Source organism: Ostrinia nubilalis, chromosome W, assembly GCF_963855985.1.
Source record: "Ostrinia nubilalis chromosome W, ilOstNubi1.1, whole genome shotgun sequence".
In the NCBI taxonomy this organism is placed as follows: Eukaryota; Metazoa; Arthropoda; class Insecta; order Lepidoptera; family Crambidae; genus Ostrinia; species Ostrinia nubilalis.
Window position 1 is genome coordinate 7,334,551 of NC_087118.1, and position 25,528 is coordinate 7,360,078.

The 25,528-nt window shown below is 38.7% G+C and overlaps 1 protein-coding gene across 1 annotated transcript; it reads left to right on the top strand.

Annotated features, from left to right (window-relative positions):
- The first annotated feature begins 1,731 nt into the window (after positions 1-1,731).
- On the top strand, positions 1,732-13,526 carry LOC135086428 (uncharacterized). Its single transcript, XM_063981155.1, has 8 exons — positions 1,732-2,135; positions 3,262-3,468; positions 9,331-9,438; positions 10,211-10,294; positions 11,062-11,145; positions 11,237-11,311; positions 11,953-12,027; positions 13,090-13,526. The coding sequence occupies exons 1-8, from the start codon at positions 2,102-2,104 to the stop codon at positions 13,524-13,526; spliced, it is 1,104 nt and encodes a 367-aa protein (XP_063837225.1). The 5' UTR covers positions 1,732-2,101.
- Positions 13,527-25,528: the final 12,002 nt, after the last annotated feature.

Here is a 25,528-nt window from a genome sequence, read left to right on the forward strand (position 1 = left end):
ACCGTTCAGTTTAGAACAATCATAGTTATGGTAATTTCGTGAGAGTCAACATAGTTAATATTTTTTATTTTAATATAACTAAAATAGTAGGCCAGATATTGAAGTCTCCCACAACAATCAGACGAGAACATGAATTATACTTTTTTGGACGACCACCTTTATTACGTTTCGGACGACCAACCTTAGAATCTTGTGTTTTATTTACGAAGCTTTCCTGCGTATTATCGTATGTATTACTCAGTAATTCTTCGGACCCGATTGGTGAACAAAAATCATAATGACCCGATGATAAATTACCTGAAAAAAGTAATCGCTTTATTGGATATCCTTCTCTACCAAATACACCCCTCAGAATACCCGTATTACGTTCATATACTTCAAACCTCGCTGGATACAAAAATCCTGCTGCATTCACCTCAGCAGTACCGCCATAACTGGAGGATTGGAGCATCGTAGCTTTGTACTCTTGTCGTGTAGAGAAAGGATCTCCCCGGGCATTGCTTGTATACAAATTAAACTCGTCCCAGTTATCATAAATATAATTAACTATTGAAGTTCGTAGTAATTGTGTTTGATCCAAATTAGTGGAATTGTAAATAGAAAACGCTATTGCATGAAATAAACAACTTCCATCTGGAGGCATAGGAACTATATGATGTAAAATATTATTTTCATTGACGATTAATGCAATTGTAGCCATAATTGTATCTTTGCAAAATTTTGCAATTGATAAACAAAGCTGAAGTAAACAAAATAAACGAGAAATTGTCGCAAATTTTACTAATTTCGGTACACATGCGAACAGCATCTAGGCGCTCGTGCGTATGGCGCACGGTTGCCGCTCGCTGTGCCGCGATACCCCTTCCCTTGACCAACCGCCTGCCTTCGCGCCCGCGGGCGGCTAGTGCTTGCGCGTTCGTTCGTTCGTTCTTATATTGTGTGCCTGGCATAGTGGCATACATTTAGTATGGAGGCTGAAAACATTGACTTTTCGGATAGATCCAGTTAATTCTGTAACCTATTACTGATATCGTTTGAAAGAGCTTGTGAAGCACTTTCAGGATCAGTAATCAGTTTTTCGATATCTTGTGTAGTTTAGAAATAATCGAATGAGATCACTTATCGTTTCCACCCTGTATAACGTTGCTTCGTGCCGAATTTCAAGACTCTGAGTTCACGGGAAGTACCTTGTAGGTTTTGATTCCCTAGCGTGTGACGGAAATTCATCTAAGGTGTCGGTATAAACTGCTGTATCTTTTGATCGCGTTAACTTAGAAGTTTGATTTACTGCTTAAAGGGACAATAGACCTAGGTATTTGGTATAATTTTCAATTTGATACCTTTATTCGTTCGTGAGAAATAAGGTAGTAAGTTTCATTTTTTCCGTCGTACAATCTCAAGAGATCCAGCCCTGATGAAAGTCGTTATCCCGGACGAGGAGTTGTAGGGCTGGGGTTCTCAAGAGAAACTTCAGCTTTCAGTTTCGTGAAAAAACACCGTTTATTTCCAATAAATTTAGCGGAGCACACCTGCACGCCATGGCAGTTGGGACGAGAGAGAGCAGGGGTGAGACAGTTCCTAACATTGTCAAATTTTCAGGCGTTTTTGTGAAAAAGCGACATCTATGATAACCATCCAAAAACAAATAGTTATTTTGTGCCTCAACAGATGGCGATATTATCGTTAGAGCATAATTTTGTAATTAAAATTATTGAAAATTGGTTAAAAGTTAAATTTTTATTATTAAATGATTTTACTTAGAAGATAAAATCATATTTACTTTCATTTGTAAATATTTATGCAGGTCAGAAATCAATCCATTAAATGCAGCCAAACGCCCCAAATCAACAACGTCACAAAATGGCGACAGCTCCTACGTGTGCGCATGTTTGTAGTTTTCGCTCCATTTTTGTGCTTTTCTTCTGGAAATTAATCCGCTGATCCGCGTTGAGTTGAGTCCTCTCCTCCGTTGTGAAGTGTGTGTGTACAATTTCCGAAGTTATTGTGTGATTCAGTGCAATTGTTTTTGTGCGACCCGGACGCTTCGATTGTGCTGTTTCTTTGCGATATAGACGCTTGTAGTTTCTTAACAAATAGTATCATGCCTAAACGATGTGTATTTGGATGTCCATACAGTAAGTACCTATCATCAACAGCATCATAATCAATCAATCTCAATCCTAATCCGTCCTTTTAACTGTCAAAGAAGGCCGGCTGGCCCGGTCCGGTTAACCTAGCCTACATAACCTAAAAGGAATACTTTTGCAGATTTTTGTTTTTTGTCATAAATCACCTTAAAAGGTGTGAAGATTGAAATCGCTCCATTACACTTAACACCGGAAAAACGCGTAAGCTAAAAACCTAATAATTAAATGTGCTAAAACCAACATCAAAACTTAGCAAGTGCATAGACTTACTAGGATTTAAAATGGTTAATGTGAATTAATAGAGGTGAAATGCTACTTTAGTTTAAATATTATTTCGATATCTGTTGGCTGACACCTGATAACAATATCAAAATCTGGGAACTACATAATTCATATTAGATGGAAACTGATTCATATTAGATTTTGATTTTTACTTATGATAACAAATTAATTTTTAGTGTTGGCACAACATGCAATTTTTAACTATTAAATATATTTTTTTATCCCATAAAGTATACTTCAGTAACTAATCTTCAATATAAACATCGGAAGCTATCCAAATCATTAAGCATCTTATCAGGGCCAATGAAAATGCGGTTTGCATTGTGGTTTGGTTTGCCCGAGAGTTGCAAAAATTCATCAACTTCTGACTGTAACGAGTACTTCTCCTTTCAATCTGTTTCTTCTTACAATATTAATAATTACCTACATTAAAACTTCGAAAACCGTAAATATTTTGACCAAAAACATATTGAAATTTTACACTTGACGTAAGGATTTGGAGATTATATACATATAGAAAACTGGCATGTCCACTACCTAGTAAATTATCCTTAATATTATTTGTGTACAAAATGCCTAAGCCATTACATTATTATTTTTAGAATGATTGATTATAAATACTGTTTTTATAGTATAATATTAAATTAAACATATATCAGCTTCATGTAGATTCACTTAAAATTAAAGATCGACTTGTAATGATGCCCATCACATCAATCTTTTATAGATCATTAGATCTACAGAAAAAAATATCATTTAATATTAATCACTAGGATTTCAACTCTTTTAATCCTATTCAAATTTCATTTTCAAAATATTACTTTCTTTCCAGCAAAGCCCTATCACCAATTTCCACATCCGGAAAGGAATCCTGACCGTTTCAAGGCTTGGGTTCATATTGCTGGTGGGAAGTTGGATAGTGAAGAGGATTATGAACTGTACAGGAAGAAAGTTGTCTGTGATATTCATTTCACTGAAAAGGATAAGAACCGTAATAACCGGTTAAATTTTCTAGCAGTTCCATCACTTCATCTTCCTGGTAAGATTTACCTGATAAAGTTCCACAAAAAAGTATTTAAGTACTTATGTTTATATCCGTTGTCTAGTACCCATAGTACAAGCTTTGCTTAGTTTGGGACTAGTGGTGCAGTGTAAAATGTCCAAGGATATTTATTTATTTAAATCTATTAATAGAATAGAATAGAATAGAATAGAAAGTTGTTTATTTCCCTGGTTTATATGTTACATTATAGATCCACAGGCCAGTGGTGTGTTCAACCTATGGGTGTGTCAGCTACTTACAGTCTACTTATGTTTGTCTGAAAGATCTGTATAAGTGTCGTGTAATGCGTGCTTTGTGCTTATTAGTGTGTAGTTACAAAATAAATTTATATAATTTTATAATGTTGTTTCGTATTGTCCTATCCTTAACTATAATCTATGGGGACGAGGAGCAGTTGCTCGCTTGCTGAGCAGCCGACTCCTGTCTTTTTTTGGTACATAATTTATTTCACCTAATCTAGTGTTAGTCAGGAGAGGATTGTGTTGTCCGTATCTGAAATAGGCGTCTCCAGGGGTCTCTAGATCCTCGATGTGCATTTCGCCAAGTCGGCGCAGCATGTCCTCATTCAGATCTTGTGCACGAAGGTGCCATGGATCCCAGTCTAGCATATCCCAGAGAATTGCGGTCTCTAGATGTCTTGGGAACTGTCCTGCTGTCTTGAGGGCCAATCGATATTGGCGTTCAATTTTTAACAAATTGCTCTTACTGTAACGTGAGAGCAGTTGTACCACGCCGTAATCCAGTATGGGAAGTAGGCAGGCCTGAATGACGGCAAGTTTCACCGTCAGATCCGTCTTGGCGTGCCAACCTATTATAGGGGCCAGCGCACTGCGTGTTCGTCGCGCCTTCTGGACGACGTAATCCGTCTGTTTGCCCATGGTCATGGTCTTGTCTAGGTGTACGCCCAGATATTTTATGCTGTTTTTGTATTTGATTACCTCGCCTTTGATTCGTATGGTTTTGCAGTAGTTTCTTTTGTGAGTGAACATGGCACACTCCGTTTTGTCTACGTTACACTTTAGCCCCCAGCGGCGGTAGAAGTTGATGACGGTGTCTGCGGCCCACCCCGCACGTGTCGTCGCGCAGTTTGGGTCGGGAGATCTGTTGATGATGCACAGGTCGTCAGCGTATTGTGAGAGCTTGAGTCCGCGGATGTGGTCTCGTTTGTCCCAAACGTCATGTACATATAGGTTGAAAATGACCGGCCCCAGTATAGAGCCCTGGGGAACTCCATGAGGTACCGGTTTCTCTTTGCCGTTTGTGGTTCTGAAGCGACCGTAGGTTTTTCGACCGCTGAGGTAATTCTCAATTACTTTTATGATGTTATTCGGGACGTCTGCTATTTGAAGCTTCTTCGTTAGACCTTCGTGGTTAATAGAGTCGAAAGCCTTCGAGAGATCTGTCGATACCATGGCCACGCTCTCTTTTGCTTCCAACGCATCCGTTATGAACTTGCCTGTGCGAAGAATCTGAGTGCCTGTACCTCTATGCTTGGTAAAACCGTGTTGGAATGGTGGTTGGAGTCTGTCGGTTGGTCTGTCGTAGGCGTGACAGAAGAAGGCACTCATACAATTTACCCATGATGTTTAGTAGGGTGATTGGTCGGTATGATTTGGCGTCCCGATGATTCTTGCCTGCTTTATGTAGGAAGATGCACTCTCCGATTTTCCACCTGTTCGGATAATAACCTGTCATCAATAGGTATTCGGCTATTACTTTGTACTTGATGAGAAAGGGGTTGCCTCCTAGTTTAAGGGCATCCGCTTTGATTTTGTCCGGGCCTGGTGCCTTCTTGTTTTTAAAACGCCTCAGCATTAATTTGATTTCCTCTATGGTTGTAGGGTCAAGAGGCTGAAATGGTGTAGTCTTTTCTGTGCCCCTGTCTTCGTTGTTTATCTCAGCTTCCGTGACGATTGCTGCGTCGACTAGGGCGTTTATGGTTTCTTCTTCGCTGTTGCAACCCTCAATGTGGGGAAGTCTCTGTACTGGGGCCTTTAGGTTACGTTGCATTCGCCACATCTGGGTTCTGTTATCGCGTGCATCGTTTATAAGCCGTGTCCATTTATCGTTGCTGTATTCCGCTAATGCCTGTTGAACCAGACGTTTCAGACGATTGTAGTTTCTTCTTTGTTCTGTTATAACGTCCTGGTTAAATCGTAGTCGCCACGCTTTTCTTTTTGCTTTATTTCTTTCGTTGATCAATTTATTGATATGTTCTGGGAGTTGATCTCTTCTATTGTTCTCATGTAGTGGTGCATACTTATCCAGTGTTTCGGTAATAGCTTTTTCTAGTTGTAGTATGTATTCTTCGCATTCAACGTCGGATGTAATTTTCTTTGGTAGATGCATAGTTTTATTCCATAGGGTTTGTTGAAATTGTTGTTTGAGTTCTTCATTGTTTGTGATAGCGCGGGTATTTCTCACCAGTGTTTTCTCTACGTCCACTACTATATTTAGATCCAGTAGCCAGGGCATATGATCAGAGCCGACCGATGTTATTTGTCGACATGTTATGGTGTCAAAAGCTTGTGTATCGAGCGAGAAGATAGCCGCATCGAGGATACCATAGCCCGTACTGTTAGGTCGCGAGGGTAAGCCAGTGTGGTGTATGGTGCACACGTCGGAGTTACAGAGGTCGCGAATGAGTATTCCTGCTCCTTCGTCTCTCGTCTGGTTGAGAGTAGTCATTTTAAGGTTAAGGTCCCCGATGGTGATGTTCGGAGCTTCGGTTATAATGTTTTCTAGCTCATCATTAAGTGCTTTGGTGTCAACGTGATCTGATCTGTGTGGTATGTATATTCCCTTCACTTTTATAGATGCCCCGGTCAGGTGATCATAAATAAGGTTGATAGCGACGCCTTCGATGAGGCGATCTATTTCCTCTGTTCCTGGGGTTACATCGGTCTGACTCCACCGCATTTCTCGCATCACGTACATGGCTGTGGTTAGATGCGGTGCGACCGAGTGAGTAATCCTATCGTAATTCAGGAGGTTCATGCGGACTTTAGAAAAGTCTACGCGGCACTCATTGACCACGATTATATGTGGTTTATAGCGGTCGGCTAGAGACTTGAGCTCAAGGAATTTGCGTCGGAGTCCTTGCGCATTGAGGTGCAATATGCGCAATTTATGGTATCGATACCTCGGATTTTTTACTGATAATTCTGATGAGGATTTCATGCTGTAGCTGTAGTTGATATAATATTTGTTTCATGGTTGTTTGCAACTCTTGCCATAGGGGCTCTGTGCTATTGTCTTTAATTAATTGTTCATTTTGTTGCTTTGGTGGCTGATACTGAGATTGTGATATGGATATCTGTTTGGTGGGTAGCGATGGAAATTGTGACGTGGAGGTTATGTCCAAGTGCAAGGCGTTTTCCCGGTTGTTTCCCATTGTTGCATATCTACGTTCAGCTATTTCTTTTTGTTTCCTGACTTTTTCTTCGTGTTGTGTCATTTGGCGGTCCACTGCCTTCTTGAACTTCTCGCATTTAGCTTGGTTGGCCCTATGTCCAGGTTTTTTGCATGATGTACATATTTGGATCTCTACGCCTTCTTCGTTTAGGATTGTGGATGTAGGGTGTTTCTTCTCACCGTGACACGCAGATGTCGCATGCGTAAAGAGGAAACATCTCTTACATTGTACTACTCTCCTAGGGTCATCTTTGTATTCCTGGGGCTTCATACTAAAAGCCCCGAAGTATGCGTGCTTTGTTGTTTTCATGAGCGTGGCGATTTCATTGTATGAGTGGGCACCATCGAAGATAAATAGTTGTAGGTTACCTTTGATAGTCCTCATTTTGAGCGGTCTCACACCGATGCACCTCTCCATTTCTTCAAGGCATGCCTCATTCGTCTCATCGTAGATATTCGTGTTGAGCACAACCTTCGTATGGTGGATTTGCTGGGCTTTAGGGACGCGTGCAATGAAGCGGAGCCCGTCGTCAAGATTCCTCAGTTCGTCTATAATTGCCTTCCTTATATCCGCAGTGTATACGCGGATCGTGATCGTTCTTTTGTTAGGAGCCATGGTGTGTCTTGCCCCGTGTTCTGTGGTTAGTTTTCTGATTTTATTAAGGAATTCCGGATCGCTGATTTTCTTTACGTCCGTTATAATTATGTCAGGGATGTGAATAGGTTGTGTGGTTACTCTCGGTTGACGCTGGGTAACTGTCGCTTTGGGAGATACGACGCTTCTTTTTCTTTTCTTGGGTTTGGGTGAGGTGGGTGAGGTGGAAGTAGCTAGGTTATTATCTTCTTCCCTTTCCAGTTCATCTTTATGCTCATTTTCGATGGAGAGCGAAGCGAAGCTATTGCTTATTGTTATACCGGGCTGTTGCGAGGTAACCCTCTTCTTGGCGGCGCGCGAAGGCACTGTCACATTTTTCAGCTGATTGCGAGCTCGCACGAATGCGGTGGCAGCTTCCTTACGCCACGCGTGTGCTGGTGGAGTGCGCTGATGCGGTCGCACGGCGGTAGCGTCCGCACCGCCTGGTGAGTGTGCCGCATTAGTGACACCAAGCGCGTGACGCGACGTACTCCTCATAGCAAGATCCAGTGACGACTTAGCACTTGTATGCGTTGTATGGATGGCTTTGGGTAGTTTTTTGTATTCTGATATGACTTTGTTCACTATACCACATTCACAGGTTACATGTTCTTCACTTAGAAGTCCCATGATTGGTATGTATTTCACATTTATCTGCCCGCTGCATTTGCGGCAGTCAATCTTATTTATTTTGCAAAAATTTATATTACACGAGTATACGTTGATTTTATTTTCACTTTTTACTAATTGTCCATTTGAGATTTCTGCTGATATTTTCAGAAAACATTTCACAGCACTTCTCTTATTACAAAATCTACAGTTCAATTGTTTAATCTTTGTTTGGAGTCCCTGCCACTCATGGAATTTTTTAATATCATTAATTTTAGCGCAGTGCCAACAGACCACTGCATATTGTCCATAATTACCAGGCGAAAGTTCACTTACATTTAGTATACTTAATTTATATTCATTATCCTTAGTATTTATCACGATTGCACTATCCGTGTCCATTTCACTAGTTTCATTGTTTTCAGGAGAGCCTGAAATACCTCTTGAGAACGCTGAACTCTTTAGGTTTTCTTTTAGCTTATTACTTGATTCTTCCGTCGATGTCTTGAAGCGAAAATTGCCCCCCCCAGAATCCGAAGGGCTGCCTGAACACTGTCCTGTCTTTTGGACAAGACACTGTTCAGGGAGGGATTCTCCGCATGTTACGGTACCCTCCTGGGGTAGTCTGTTTTGTATTTCCGCCATTTCATAGAAGATTGACTGATCCACAGCTTTGTCTTTTGTCTCGTGTAAGATCCCTTAGGCCGCATCTTCCTGGATTCAAGGCACGCCCATGCCTACTGGTTTTGGTTCGCGCTAGGTATTTCATTTCCCTAGTACCACCCATATCTGGGAGGCATTCCCCTATCCACCACCTGGGGACGCGGCCGATGGGAGGACCAGCAACTCCACACGGCTTATTAATATAGGTATAATACAAAGTATTACCCCCTTACTAATAAAAAGTTACATGCTTGTAGTTGTTGCACACTGACTCACTTTATGTCCATGGTAGAAGAACAATTATCCACTATTTCTATACCTACCCTTTTTTTTTCTTTTTTTTTTTTACAAATGTCCTAATTACGTTTAACTGTCTCATAGAGCATGGTCCTGGGTTCGATTCCCGGGTTGGTCAGTATTGTTGGGTTTTTCTGTAAGAAACTCTCATTAGCAGCCCAGAGGTTTGAAATCTGCCCAGTATTATAACTGTACAAACATCATGTTTTTTTTATTTTCAGGCAAACAAGATGATAGTTCCGAGAAATCAGTATTACCTGCACCTGAAGAACCTGGGAATGCTCCAACATTCAGTACCAGCTATGCTGCATTGAAACAAACAGTGGCAGGTACTACAGATCATTTATAAATTCTAATAATTGCTACCTATCTTCTTTTAGGATAATAAGAGGTGTTTATTATACTTATTCTTTATCTTTTTAGGCAAGTTTGGTGAAATGTATAGTGAGGAACTATTTCACGAACCTCAATCTTTAAATAAAAAAGCCGACTTTCTAGATTATAGATGGACTACACTGAACTGTCCCACCAAACACATTGACAGGGGTACGCCCCACCATCGTTCGACTATTAAAGTTTCCAACGTGGCAAAAATCGGAACCAGCAATCCAGTATTGACGCCCCCCTGTCAATGTCATGGGTGAGACAATTCGTTGTAGTTCATTTATATCACCAACATGACAGGTAGGTACTAAAACACTTTTACATTATGAAGAGTAGGTATAATTAAATATAGTATACAGGGTGGAATTTTGTAATGCCACCTGAAGGGAAAGTTTCCTTTTAATACTGTAAATAGAAAATATTACTCAAAGAAAACATTCCTTCATCTTTTAAAAGAAAAAGAACTACCTACATTCAAAGATTTCCTAAATTTTTTCGAAAGTTCACCACCATAGCATAACATTTTCTGTAAATAATTAAAATAATTTAAGATATTATCATGGTTTTCCTTTCATTTCATTTATTTATTTTGTTAGAAAGATTTCATCCTTATACTTAACCCTAACGATCGATGCAATAAAAATGCAGGGTGTAATTTTTAATAGATTTTAGTTGGTTCGATTCTCGGGTGTAGCAAGAAAATTTTTTAATTTTCAGAGAAACCTGAAGAACCTGTGGATGCTCCAGCTATCAATCCAGCATTCAGTACCAGCTATTCTGCATTTAGACCAACAGTGGCAGGTACTACAGATCATTATTATAAATTCCAATAATTGCTATCTTCTTTTAGGTTAATAAGAGGTGTTTAATATACTTATTCTTTATATTTTTAGGCAAGTTTGGTGAAATGTATAGTGAGGAACTATTTCACGAACCTCAATCTTTAAATAAAAAAGCCGACTTTCTAGATTATAGATGGACTACACTGAACTGTCCCACCAAACACATTGACAGGGGTACGCCCCACCATCGTTCGACTATTAAAGTTTCCAACGTGGCAAAAATCGGAACCAGCAATCCAGTATTGACGCCCCCCTGTCAATGTCATGGGTGAGACAATTCGTTGTAGTTCATTTATATCACCAACATGACAGGTAGGTACTAAAACACTTTTACATTATGAAGAGTAGGTATAATTAAATATACAGGGTGGAATTTTGTAATGCCACCTGAAGGGAAAGTTTCCTCTTAATACTGTAAATAGAAAATTTTACTCAAAGAAAACATTCCTTCTTTTTTGAAAAGAAAAAGAACTACATGCAAAGATTTCCGAAATTTTTTCGAAAGTTCACCACCATAGCATAACATTTTCTGTAAATAATTAAAATAATTTAAGATAATAATAATATCATGGTTTTCCTTTCATTTCATTTATTTATTTTGTTAGAAAGATTTCATCCTTATACTTAACCCTAACAATCGATGCAATAAAAATGCAGGGTGTAATTTTTAACAGATTTTAGTTGGTTCGATTCTCGGGTGTAGCAAGCAAATTTTTTAATTTTCAGAGAAACCTGAAGAACCTGTGGATGCTCCAGCTTTTAGTCCAGCATTCAGTGCCAGCTATTCTGCATTTAGACCAACAGTGGCAGGTACTACAGATCATATTATAAATTCCAGTAATTGCTATCTTCTTTTAGGTTAATAAGAGGTGTTTGTTATACTTATTCTTTATTTTTTCAGGCAATTGTGGTGAAGAAATATTTCACGAAGCTCAATCCTTAAATGAAAGAAGCACATTATCACCAACTATGACAGGTACTAAACACTTTTACATTATGAAGAGTAGGTCAAGCCGAAACCCAGAGGTAGAGCATCACTAGAGCTATCCTAATCACTCCCATGTAAGTTCCGGGATTTTTGATAGTTTTCAAGTTATGCTTGTTTAAAATTTCTGCGCTTAGTCACTTTTTTGGTCACTGTGGCGCGAATTGTCAAATAACATGCCTGATTTTTTTATTATTATTAGATGAATAGATTAGCTGATTCAGAAGTATTTACATCCATAACACGAATGTAAACTAAAATCCTGTATGTTGTAAAAAAAATCATAACTCGAAAACTATCACAAGTCGCGGTGATCTGGGTAGCCCTAGTGATTTTCTACCTCTGTGCTTCGGCTTGACACTTCTTTTTGGGACACTCTGTATATGTTACAGTCAAAACACAATGTTCAAAACGACTATTGGACTGATTTTCGCAATCAAAAGTGTTTTTGACCGATTATGAATTTTGAATAACATAAACACAATAGAGAAAATTGTATAGACAATTTATATACGAAACTAGCATGAAAGCATGGAGTGAGCATTTTAAATGAGATCAGTAATTGTGTGTAACAAATCAATAACAATTTTACTCATACCAATCATGTTAATCAAGACTTAAAATTATTACAGATAACTGCGCAAGAATCATAGCTTCAGAACACAATTATTGCCTAGCAGAAAAGAAAGCAACGAAAGAAAAGAAAAGTAAGTTTTTGTATGTTCGTTCGTACGTTTCAGCCGAAAGACGTCCACTGCTGAACAAAGGCCTCCCAAGCATTTCTACAAACAAACAAGGTTTTTGTACGATTTTTATGAAATTACTAGACAAGGGACTCTCTAGAGTACAGAGATCTTCCACTTTAGCAACCCCCAATCACTAGGGTAATATTATGGCTGTATTTGTGATACCTAGCTAGAACTGACAGACAAAAATCATAGGTCAAAACATAACAAATATGATGGATTAGTTTTTGTTAAATAAACTTTTTGAAAATAAGTTTAGAATAAAAATATTCATGGGGTCCGTGGCCGAGTCCCCTAGTATTCGACGCACCCGTAGTTGAAGCCCCCGATTTAAATAAATTTAATATCATATTTTTTTCGGCTTTTGCACTAAGTACAGTCAACGAAAACCATGCATGTCTGACGCTATTTAAAATGATGAATTTAATTTTTTGTTAAAAATACTTAAAACTTTTATAATTAAAACTTTTATTTGTAGTTAGTTAAATGTAGAGAGAGTAGAGTTATTTTAAAGACTGACTGTTACAATTATTTTGATTAGGTAAAACGATTTCCATGTTATTATAGGTAAATAAAACTTATGATAAAATATGATAGGTTAAAATAAAACCTATTATTTTTTAAGTATCACTATGGTAAAATAATATTAAACATTTATTTGTACGATCAGTATAAATATTTATTCGTTTATAAATATTTTTGTGACTGACTGTACATTTGATTAAAAATTGCTTCTATCTGACCGGGGGCGTCGAGCACGGGTGCGTCGAACACAGGGGAACTCGGCCACGGACCCTATTCATGTTTTCATTCTCATCTTATCAGCCTATAAATGCCCACTGTTGAGTAAAGGTTTTATGATATGGATGCAGTGTATCATCCATGACACAATTCAATTATCATAATATTTATTAAGCCAAGTGCTACTCCAAGCTTTGAGATTTATATTATATTGAGAATGACAATTTAGTTCTCATTTGTAAATTCGGAAATATGGGACTAAAAAATGTGTGTTTATTACAGATAATCGTCGGCAGCAGTTGATGCCGTCGCTCCTGTTGAACCAACTAAAAACAACAAGGAGAAAAATCAAGGTCCTGCAGTCGACATTATTACGGTCTCAAAAGAGAAACAAAAATTTCAAAGCTAGACTAGTTGATGCTGAAAAAATTTCTACAGATGTTTTATTACGAAAAGTAACACAGAAAATGACAACCGCTGCAAAAATTTTCACAAAAATGCAATACACTCAGACCAGCAAGAAGCCTTCAGGTCGCAGATTCTCTTTGGAAGAGAAAGTGCTCTCGCTATCTCTGTATAAGAAAAGTCCAAGGAGCTATCCACTTTTAGCGAAATTTTTTACATTACCATCCACGAAGTCTTTAAAAAGGCTTTTAACAAAAATAGAAAATGAAAATGAAAATGAAAATGAAAATGAAAAATTTTTATTGCTACACTAAAAAATAAATTACTTACATGTGAATGGGTACACAGAAATAAAGAAAAAAAGAAAAAGTTATAAATAAAATTTGAATCTTATGATGTTACACTTTTGTAGGTAAGCAAAAGGTACCAGTCTCAGCATAATGCTGAGCTACAAGCTCAGCGCTGATTTTCAGACTGGCCCTGAAAATGGTCGGTTGGGTTGGGAGGATAGTGTGTTTTTTTGAGGCACATGTTAATTTTCTGTGGCGGTGTAGGTGTTTGAGTGTTGAGAAGTGGAATCAGGATTAAATAAATGCATATTTTCAAAAATCAAAGATACAGTTAAGGAGCTATGTACGGAAGATCGATTATGCAGCCTAATTTTTGACGAAATGTCAATATCCCCCCAAATTCATTACAATGCTGCGAAAGACCAGGTTAGGGGATTTACATTTGATGGAAAAAAAATTGCAGACCATGCATTAGTCTTCATGGTAAAAGGTTTAAAAAAAAATTTCAAGCAACCCATTGCCTATTATTTTGGTAATGCAATCAACAAGAGCCAACTAAAAGATTTATTAATTAATGTAATACAATATGTGCAAGGCACAGGACTGAAAATTGTATGTACAGTGTGTGATCAAAGCACAATAAATGTAAGTACAATGAAGAATGTTCACTAATTTTGTTTTTTAGCTTTCTGTATTCTCTGTTAAAAATAAAAAATACACGTGAAAGAATTATTTCGATACGTCAATTAGTTTCCAAGATATTGAATTTTAAAAGTGCGGGCGGCGGCCGGACCGCCATTTTATGCGCGTGACGTCATATTACAGTGACTGGCTCATATTTGTATGGGTGGAATCTTGCAAGCTGAATTAAGACCAACTTCCAGGCAACCAATTAAGCTGAAATTTCGCAAACTCATGTGATTTGGATGACCATGCAATATTATGATGACATGGAGCTGATCTGATGATGGAGCTGGAAGGTGGCCATAGGAACTCTATAATAAAACGACTTAAATGCATCGAGTTTGGGCTCATTCGTTTTGTATTGATGAGTATTTTAACTATACAATAGTAATCGGGGTCTAATGATGAAGTCATACCCAGTTTCTGGCTTTTCTGGCATGGGGGGGGGGTGTCATACCCAGCTTCTGGCCGAAGGGGAGTCATATCCAGCTTATGCTTATGGCCTGGGGGGAGGGGCAAGCCTTACCCAGCTTCTGGCCTGGGGGGAGAGGGAGGGGTCAAGTCATAACCAGTTTCGGGCCTGGGGGGGGGGGGGTAAATCATACCCAACTTCTGGCCGAGGGGGAAGTCATGCCCAGCTTATGACCTGGGGAGAGGAGGGGGGCGGGGGAGTCATACCCAGCTTCTAGGCTAAGATTAAATAGATTTCCAGGAGGGAGCAGCTGTCCTTTCCTGCAGCAGCTGGTCCGCCCATGGGAACGGCGAATAGATAGGTAGGTACGTAGGTTTAACTCAGAAAAACTAAATAACAGGTAGGTATTGCGTGTACATCGAAATGATCTGCATAGAAATGTCTTGTAGCCTAGGCAGAGTGTATCTGCCTCAGCTATACCTTATTGTTAGAAGTAAATAAATTAATACTTATACATTTTTATATTTTACTTGGAAGAAGATATGACTCTAACAACACTTATGAACACTTTATTTGAATAAATCGCCAAATATACCACCGCGGAGACCCCAATCGCGTCTCTGCGTTCCATTGAATCGTATGAGCGTATGGATTTTTTGCGTTTTTTTTTCACAATTTCTATTTTTAAAATTACCTATCGATAGCTTACTTTATTCTGATGAATATATGTCATTACAAGTTTTTCTCTCAAACTGATAGTTTGGCTAGAAAAAAATATTTTCTATCCACGCAGTACGCCGGCAGCGTTCGGATCGGATACAGTGACGTCAACGGTCCCGCGCCGGGCGGTCAGTGAACTTTTTTAGTAATTTGGCCATAACTTCGTCAATTTTTGTCGTAGAACAAAAATTTTTGGACTGTGTATTAAGGATTTCTTAGCCCTATAAATCTGCATTCACAGCTAAAAATCGAAATGATCCTCATTAAAACTTCTACATAAACTCACCGATGAGCACATTTATGTTGAAAAAATTAAGAAAATGAAAGTGAAAGCAGCTACACAAGTGTTCAGTCACAGCGTAGCTGTGGTAGCAGAACACCTCACCGCAAGAGGAGACCTCCCTGAAGAATGCAGAAATTTAATCAAATTTACAAAACTGATCGACAATTTATTTGACTCTTTGAATTCAAATACTTTTAATGTGCCTAATGGCAAAATTTATAAAGGATGTGTTCGCAGGTCTACACCGCACCATGATTTGTGGAATAATGCCATAAAAATTTTAAAAACAGTAACATTTATTAAGAAAATTAAGGAAAAAATAATAAAATCCGTGTGATTGAAACTAAAGCGATACCATCTATCAAAAACTTCATACGCACAATTGAAGGAATGCAACATTTATGGATATTGCTGTCTCGAACTTATTCATTTGATGCTATCTCAGATCATAGAAAGAGAATAGATATGAAGTCGCGCGTAACTACAACGAGAACCAGTGTCCCCACATTTCCCCCACCACAGCTCCCACACACACATTCAACTGTGTAAAAACAAAGCGACTGAGAGTCTACGACAACATGTGCAACCGGCTTAAAAGTGCTGTGATTGGCCAGAAGGCGTGCCTTATGTCCAATCAATGGCCGCGTGACGTGACGCACACTTTGAAAAAAGCAATTAGAGAGAAGAAAGATAAAATGGAGTCGATAAGATATCGATACTTTAAATCCTGGGGGCAAGGCTCGAAATTGGTTTAAAAAATGCTTGTATGAAAACCTTTTTATTATTATACGTTATTATTATGTTCTTTAACGATTTTTGCATAAAGGAGTCAGTTCCATTTTGTATGGACGAAAAACTCAGAATCAATTATTGGGACTAAATGAAGTTACCTTAAATTAATTTACCCCAACCAAAGCTCAATGTCGTTATCGATGGAGTATAGAAGTTATAGACTGACAAAGTTTGTATGAAAAGTCATGGTAGGTACTTGCGATTTTTACCAGTATTTACAATATTGGTAATATATTATTATTTACTTTAATAATAATAACAGGATCACTGTAATTATTATTAACTACTATCGCGCATTAACTTTTTAATTATGGCGAAATTCGTACCGCCTATGTTTATCAAAAATAATGCCTATATTAGGCTTTCAACTAGCTCTTATAGTAATTACATAGTTGACAGTTACTAATCCCTTCTACTATTGTTATTGTTTTTGTAAAAACTTAAAAATCGCAAGCAACTCATGATTTTTTCATTCAAAATTAGAAAATAGAAAATAATAATTTACTTCTATTTATCGATAATAGGAAACCGTATTAGAACACGAGCCCTGCACTATGTTACGACCGGCACATGCGGCCGTACTGTGTATTTTCACGCGTCAGTGGATATCGGAAGAAATAAAATACATTGCGCAGTAGTTACGCATGACATAAAGTGGTTGCTAACTAAATCGTCAATGTACAACGTGTTTGAATTTTTATCACCACTAATTTCGATATCGCAGTAAATGTCACGGCACTGAATTCGTTCGTAAAAATGTTTAGTTTTTTTTATTTATAAGCAAAATACCAATGGATTTGCAATACTTACATGTGGTAAATGACTTCATTGTTCCTGTAGTTCTTCGTTTCACTTATGTTATTGCACGTTACGACGCATTATCGAACAATATCGGAGAACATTTCCTCAGTACGACTGAATCGCGACTAACCTGGCGTCGCGGGCGATGTTCGTTTCTGGGCATATCGCGGAGACACGCGCCACGCCCCCGTTTCACATCTATTCCCTTCTATGATCTGAGGATGCTATGCTAACACGAAATTTCAACCAGGACCCACTCGAAAATTTTTTTGGGAACATCAGAAGCTATGAGGCCAGAAATACGGCACCGGACACAATGGCGTTTGAAGGGGCCTTTAAGTCCCTTTTAATTAGTAATTTTAACTCGCCCCATTCACTACATGCTAATTGCGAAAGGGATGATAACAGCTGCCTGCAAAATTTAGATTTTTTTATAAGAGAAAATGTTTCGACTTCTGAGATTCCCAGTCCCATTGATGAAGAAGCACCACAATTTTCAGAACATGTAGACGAAATTGTGGTACCTTTAATTAATTTAAGTAGTGATGTTACTGATGCTGGTCAAGGTAATTATGTGTGTGGGTGGGTCCTGGGGAAATGCCTCAAACATATTTCCAAAGGATGCAAAAATTGTAAAAAAGATATGCATGGTGACCCTAATGACAAAACTAATGAATATATTAAAGCCAAAGAGTATAAAAAACATAAAACTTCTTTATTATACCCAGCAAAAAATGTGGAAAAATGTTTTGTACAAATTCAACATGTAGTGTCAGACATATTAAAAAAAGATATACCGAAAAATAAACTAAAAGAAAAAATCAAAATGTTTACAGACATATTTGTTGATTTCCCTTTCAATTGTGAAACTCATAAAAATATATTAAAACCTTATTTTGAGAATACAATAATAAATGTTATTTTATATAGCTGGTGCCGTTCAATTAACCGGATTTTGTCAGGCAAAACCACATATCATGGTGATGATGAAACAAAGGTAGCAGCACAAGCTTATAGAGATAAACATAAGTGTAGAAAATAAATGTTATCCAGTAAGTAATATACAGGGTGACTTTTGTATCAGTATCCAAATTTTAATATAATAATCTATGAAGCGAAAGACAAAACACGTATTTTTTATTTTCGTATCGTCCAGTACAAAAATGTCAAAATAAAGCACCCAGAAACAGTCTGAAAAAACACTTACACCGTGGTCACGGCTCACTCGCTTACGCACGCACACACGTACGCGCCTGCCCGCGCCGCATTTCATTCATTGCGATACGATTCATAAGTTGTCGATTTTCCCTTCATACTTTCACGGGCTTAGGACCGTCAAAATGCAAAAGATTTCAAAGTGGTAATTAGTTTTAATTAAACAGACTTACTAATTTAAGGTAGAAAAATTAAATACCTACGACAATAATGAGGATCAGTACTGTTGTAGAAAATTCAATAAAACTAATATCTACGTTAATCTTTAAGACATAAGAAAGATATATCTTTTTGAATTATCCAAATCGGACCATTACTTACGAAGATATTAAGTAGTAAACATAGGCCGTTTTTGCCGCTAAAAGTCAACGTACGCAAGGCCGCGTGACGTCATTATATCCGAATCGAGCGCAGCCGGCGTACTAATGGGATGGAAAATATTTTTTTCCGGCTAAACTATCAGTTTTAGAAAAAAACTTTTAATAACATTTATTCTTCAAAATAAAGTAACCTATCGACCAGTAATTTTTAAAAATAAAAATTGTGAAAAATAAGTATTGCTATGTCCAAAAACCACATTTTCATAGGATTCGATGCAATGCGGAGACGCGGTTGGGGTGAGTGTAACTTAATGATTGTTTGTATATAATAATACTTAATATGATGCTAATACCCAGTTTCTGGCCTGGGGGGGGGGGGGGGGATAAGTCATACCCAGCTTATAGCCTGGGGGGAGGGGCAAGCCTTACCCAGCTTCTGGCCTTGGTGGGAGGGGGGAGAGGCAAGTCATACCCAGTTTCTGGCCTGGGGGGGGGGGGGTAAGTAATACCCAGCTTCCGGCCGAGGGGGAGTCATACCTAGCTTATGCTTATGGACTGGGGGGAAGGGGCTAGCCTTACCCAGCATCTGGCTTGGGGAGAGGGGGGTGGGGGGGGGGGGGAGGGGTCAAGTCATAACCAGTTTCTAAGGCTGGGGGGAGGGGCTAGCCTTACCCAGCTTATGGCCTGGGGGAGGGGGGGGGGGGTCAAGTCATACCCAGTTTCTGGCATTTCTGGCATGGGGGGGGGGTGTCATACCCAGCTTCTGGCCGAAGGGGAGTCATATCCAGCTTATGCTTATGGCCTGGGGGTAGGGGCAAGCCTTACCTAGCTTCTGGCCTGGGGGGAGGGGGAGGGGTCAAGTCGTACCCAGTTTCGGGCCGGGGGGGGGGGAGGGTAAATCATACCCAACTTCTGGCCGAGGGGGAAGTCATGCCCAGTTTATGACCTGGGGAGAGGAGAGGGGCGGGGTAGTCATACCCAGCTTCTAGGCTAAGATTAAATAGATTTCCAGCACGGAGCGGCTGTCCTTCCTGCAGCAGCTGGCCCGCCCATGGGAACGGCGAATAGATAGGTAGGTGCGTAGGTTTAACTCAGAAAAACTAAATAACAGGTAGGTATTAAGTAGTGATGAAACGCAGTGGCGGCGTAGCATAGGTTGGCACCCGGGGCGGCACCCCCCCCCCCCCTCGTCTAATTATAGCCTAAGGCACCCCAGAATGGCACCCCCCTGTCATGACATCACGACCGTCCTTGCCATGCAGATGCGTCAGTGAGTACTAATCTGCGCGACTTGTCACCCCCTGATGCTTGGCACCCGGGGCGGACCGCCCCCACCGCCCCCCCCTTACGCCGCTACTGATGAAACGGATAGTTGTTTGGCCGGATACCGGATACCGGATAGTTGTTTGGCCGGATACCGGATACCGGATATCCGGCCAGCTGCTAGGCCGGATAGCCGGATATCCGGCGGCCGGATAGTTGGCCCATTGTCTCGTTGCATGTCGTGACGAGTTTAGCGTCGCACAGGTGTTTCGAACGCGATCAGTGGGTCTATTAGTAGACTAGACTAGTCACTTTTCGAAAATCGAATTCATCCGAATAGAATGTCAGATTTTGCCACTTGTCTAGGGGGCAGATTAATTCGGGCGATTTTGGTTGCCATCGTGAGTGTGTGATTGAATAGCGAAAATTTATTTGGCAATATTTTGACATTAACAGATATTTACCATTTATGTATTCGTCATTAGAGATAATAGCCCAGAAAAAGAAATTAGTTTTTTGAAAGGCCTTAATATGGCATTTTTGTAACTTTTTGGACTTTTAATAAAAGCCGTCATTATTATAAGCCATTTTATTGATATTTATTTACCCCAAAGATTTAATGTATTTCATTTTATTAATAGGAAATTGTCGTAGTTTTTTAATATCCGGTATCCGGCCGGATAGTGAGTTACTATCCGGTATCCGGCCGGATAGTAAATTTAGGCCGGATATCCGGCCTACCGGATAGTTACCGGATAATATCCGTTTCATCTCTAGTATTAAGTGTACATCGAAATGATTTTCATAGCAATGTCATATTGTTAGAAGTTATACCTTATTGTTAGAAGTAAATAAATTAATACTTATACATTTTTATATTTTACTTGGAAGAAGATATGACTCTAACAACACTTATGTACACATTATTTGAATAAATCGCCAAATATACCACCGCGGAGACCCCAATCGCGTCTCTGCGTGCCATTGAATCGTATGAGCGTATGGATTTTTTGCGTTATTTTTCACAATTTCCATTTTTAAAAATTACCTATCGATAGCTTACTTTATTCTGATGAATAAATGTCATTACAAGTTTTTCTCTAAAACTGATAATTTGGCTAGAAAAATATATTTTCTATCCACGCAGTACGCCGGCAGCGTTCGGATCGGATATAATGACGTCATCGTCCCCGCGCCGGGCGGTCAGTGAACTTTTTTAGTAATTTGGCCATAACTTCGTCAATTTTTGTCGTAGAACAAAAATTTTTGCACTGTGTATTAAGGATTTCTTAGCCCTATAAATCTGCATTCACAGCTAAAAATCGAAATGATCCTCATTACGCTATCAAAAAGAAAATAAAATCACCGAGAGCGGTAACACTACTTTTCTTGTGTACCTATTCGGGGGTATTTATCGTTATTTTCATGTGCAATAATTGAGATTGCTTACCAAACCTACCTAACCTAACAACAAACTAAGAAATTATGAGTAGGTATTTTAATAATTGCCCAAAGTGCATACCATTTTTCTCCAGACAGACTTGCACGCTTTTGTACATTGTCTTTGAGTTTATTTAAAACTACAGTGTCATTTCGCACTTCGCGTCTCGTGTAGGTACTTACCTACTTGCTCGCGGATCTCGTCGTTCAGTTTGCCGCTAAAATCGTTCACCGGTTTGGCACTGTTGGGTTTAGTCCTTGGTTACGAAGTCGAGGTATTCCTCTGGGCCCGGTTCAAACTCTTTCCACTTAAAATGTAGCACCGAATCATTTCATAACACTCGCGCTGCGAATACATCGTTACGATGACCGCGCGACGGAACGATCGGCGCGCGCAGCGATACGCGCGTCTCGTAATGAGTTGCGCGGGCGACTGATTGATGCGCCGCGCGGCCAGGCCGGCCGGTCGAGCGTTGCCACACGTTGCCAGCTCTCCGCTCGACCAGCTCTCCCGCAAAATGTTTACGCGCTAAGCGCGGTAACCACACTACGTTATTAATTGGTTAGGAAAAAAATAGTTGTTGTTAAAATTTTACCTACCTATTTTTTATTAAAAATGTCATCTATAAACGATACCTAATGTCAGGAAAAAATTTGGATACTGATACAATAGTCACCCTGTATATTGTTTATTTTTCCTATACTACTATTCTGGAAACATGCTATTTATTTATTTGTTTTCTAAGTATTACCGTATTTTCGTAAATATATAATGAGAAAGAAAATAGGCTTAGTCAAATGTATCTTTTAATAGCAAGTAATCTAAAAATAGCATGTTTCATTTCTCATAAGGTTGCCAAAGTACTAAAAGATGTATAGAGTACAGGGAAGGAGGATCAAAAAGTACCTTTTTATTATTACAAGCTTTTTACAAGCTTTATATTGACTTCACTTGTTAGTATGTGTGGGACAAATCTTGCAACTGAAATTAAGACCACTTCTCCTCAACCGATTGAGCTGAAATTTGGTATACTTATGTAAGTACGATGACAATGCAATGTTATGGTACCATTGAGCTGGTCTGATGATGGAGTCAGGAGGTGGCCATAGGAACTCCTAAACGAAACGACGGAATCGCATCGAGTTTGGGTTCGTTGGATTTGTCTTTTCGAGCAGTTTCGTGCTAAATGATGTCCAGGGTCATGATGATGGATTAGGGAGGTGGCCATAGGAACTCCCTAAACGAAACGGCAGAAACTCATCGAGTTTGGGTTCGTTGGATTTTTCTTTTCGAGCAGTTTAGTGCTAGATGATGTTCAGGGTCCTGATGATGGAGTCAGGAGGTGGCCATAGGAACTCCTAAACGAAACGGCGGAATCGCATCGAGTTTGGGTTCGTTAGATTTCTTTTCGAGCAGTTTAGTGCTAGATGATGTCCAGGGTCCTTATGATGGATTAGGGAGGTGGCCATAGGAACTCCTAAACGAAACGGCAGAAACTCATCGAGTTTGGGTTCGTTGGATTTTTCTTTTCGAGCAGTTTAGTGCTAGATGATGTCCAGGGTCCTGATGATGGAGTCAGGAGGTGGCCATAGGAACTCCTAAACGAAACGGCGGAATCGCATCGAGTTTGAGTTCGTTGGATTTGTCTTTTCGAGCAGTTTAATGCCAGGGTCCTGATGATGGAGTCAGGAGGTGGCCATAGGAACTCCTAAACGAAACGACGGAATCGCATCGAGTTTGGGTTCGTTGGATTTGTCTTTTCGAGCAGTTTCGTGCTAAATAATGACCCAGAGATTGAGATACAACTAAAAAGTCTAAAATAAAATTATAATAAAAAAAAACTTTTTTAAAAACAAGCTTTATCCTGAAATGCAGTTGTACTAAAACGAAAAAAATAATTGTATGCTTGGTTCAAAGAATTTCGAAAGCTTGTAGCGCAAACAGAAAAAAAGAGGAATAAATTCCATGCGCGATACAAGCTTTCGAAATTCTTTGAACCAAGCATACAATTATTTTTTTCGTTTTAGTACAACTGCATTTCAGGATAAAGCTTGTTTTTAAAAAAGTTTTTTTTTATTATAATTTTTATCAATTGGAAGACTAGATACTATAAATACACATGAAGAGTACTTACAGGGAAAGAATGATCCAGTCACTTTTTATAAATTCTAATAACTTCCGATTTATAAAAAGTGACTGATCATTCTTTCCCTGTACTCATAGTATCTAGCTAGATAGATACATAGCTATAGATATAGCTATACATAGCTAAAGATTACAGATGGCGTTAATAGATGGCGCTATCAACTGACATTAGCGGTCTACAACAAAGTCTGTGAGAGGGCTCTCTATTCCCAATGTATTACTTTGCTCTGTGAGAGAGAGTGAGCCTCTCACCTTTCATTCAATCCTATCATTCGGTTTATTTTACCGTTTCACTATTTGAACGTTTCAACGAAATTAAAAAATAAAAGTTAAAGTTTGTTTTCTTTTACATTCCTACAACTCAGCCATCCTGCAACTCAATCTGACCTCAGATTGACTACGAATTAGAAAGTGACTCTACATTTCAAAATAACTCTACATCTAAACATGACTCTACATTTCAACACGACTCTACATTTCAAATTGACTCTACAATCTACATGACTCTACATTTTACATTGACTCTACAATCTACATGACTCTATATTATACATTGCAAAAGGAAAAACTGCATATTTCAAGTTAAAATAAAATAATTACTCAAACTACATCCGCTTAGATAACTTTAACAAACAAAATCTCTCTTTTCATTCATCGTCTTGCTAGCTCTCTCTACAACAAGGTTAAAGTATGGTTACTTATTCTAAACTTAAGTAAATTTCAGTATTACACAGGTAATAAATCTAGTTTTAACTCAAGTAATTATTATCAAATAAGCTTAAACGTTTTATCAATGAAGAATGTTCACTAATTTTGTTTTTTAGCTTTCTGTATTCTCTGTTAAAAATAAAAAATACACGTGAAATAATTATTTCGATACGTTAATTAGTTTCCAAGATATTGAATTTTAAAAGTGCGGGCGGCGGCCGGCCCGCCATTTTATGCGCGTGACGTCATATTACAACGACTGGCTCATATTTGTATGGGTGGAATCTTGCAAACTGAATTAAGACCCACTTCCAGGCAACCGATTAAGCTGAAATTTCGCAAACACATGTGATTTGGATGACCATGCAATATTATGATGACATGGAGCTGATCTGATGATGGAGCTGGAAGGTGGCCATAGGAACTCTATAATAAAACGACTTAAATGCATCGAGTTTGGGCTCGTTCGTTTTGTATTGATGAGTATTTTAATTCTATATAGTAATCGGGGTCTAATGATGGAGCTGGAAGGTAATTCGCAATAAAACGACACAATCGCATCAAGTTTGGGTTTGGTTCAATTTTAATTTCTGTGGTGGGTCTGGGTGTTAATATGTATAATAAGTTTGTATTTACAAAAAAAAAAATATTTAAGTATGTTTATATCCGTTTTCTAGTGAGCGGACGCTGTGAATGTACGTCACACGGGGTCACGTGACCGTCGGCGGGACTCAATATTTAAGCGAACTTTGAATGCCTATAAAATCATAACTACTGGGTATTTTTGAATGAAATAAAAACTAATGTATTTGTAAATGTAAAAGCTTAATTGTAACATAGGTTTCAAGTGATTTTGCATACCTAGTAACATTCTCAATTCATGTTACTATTGTTAGCTTCAAGTTTAGACACATTTTTTTTAATTCAATGATTTAACTAAATACACAAAAGTATACAATATTAAATTTTTTGAAGTCTTTAAAGGATATGTTACATTCGACTTTTGAAGTCTTTAAAAGTTAAGTTTCATTCAACTTTTTGAAGTTTATAAAAGGTGTAATAATATTCAATAATCAATACTACTGGCGCCATCTCGTGGTGTTCGCCTGCATTACCAAGCGTCCGCGGATCACCGTGCTTATTGCATGATCTATCCAGTCTAGTAAGTGTTTGCGCCGCTCGCCGCTAGATGACACTAGCACATTGAGAGTCGATTTCTACACCGCGGTGTCCAGATTTTTT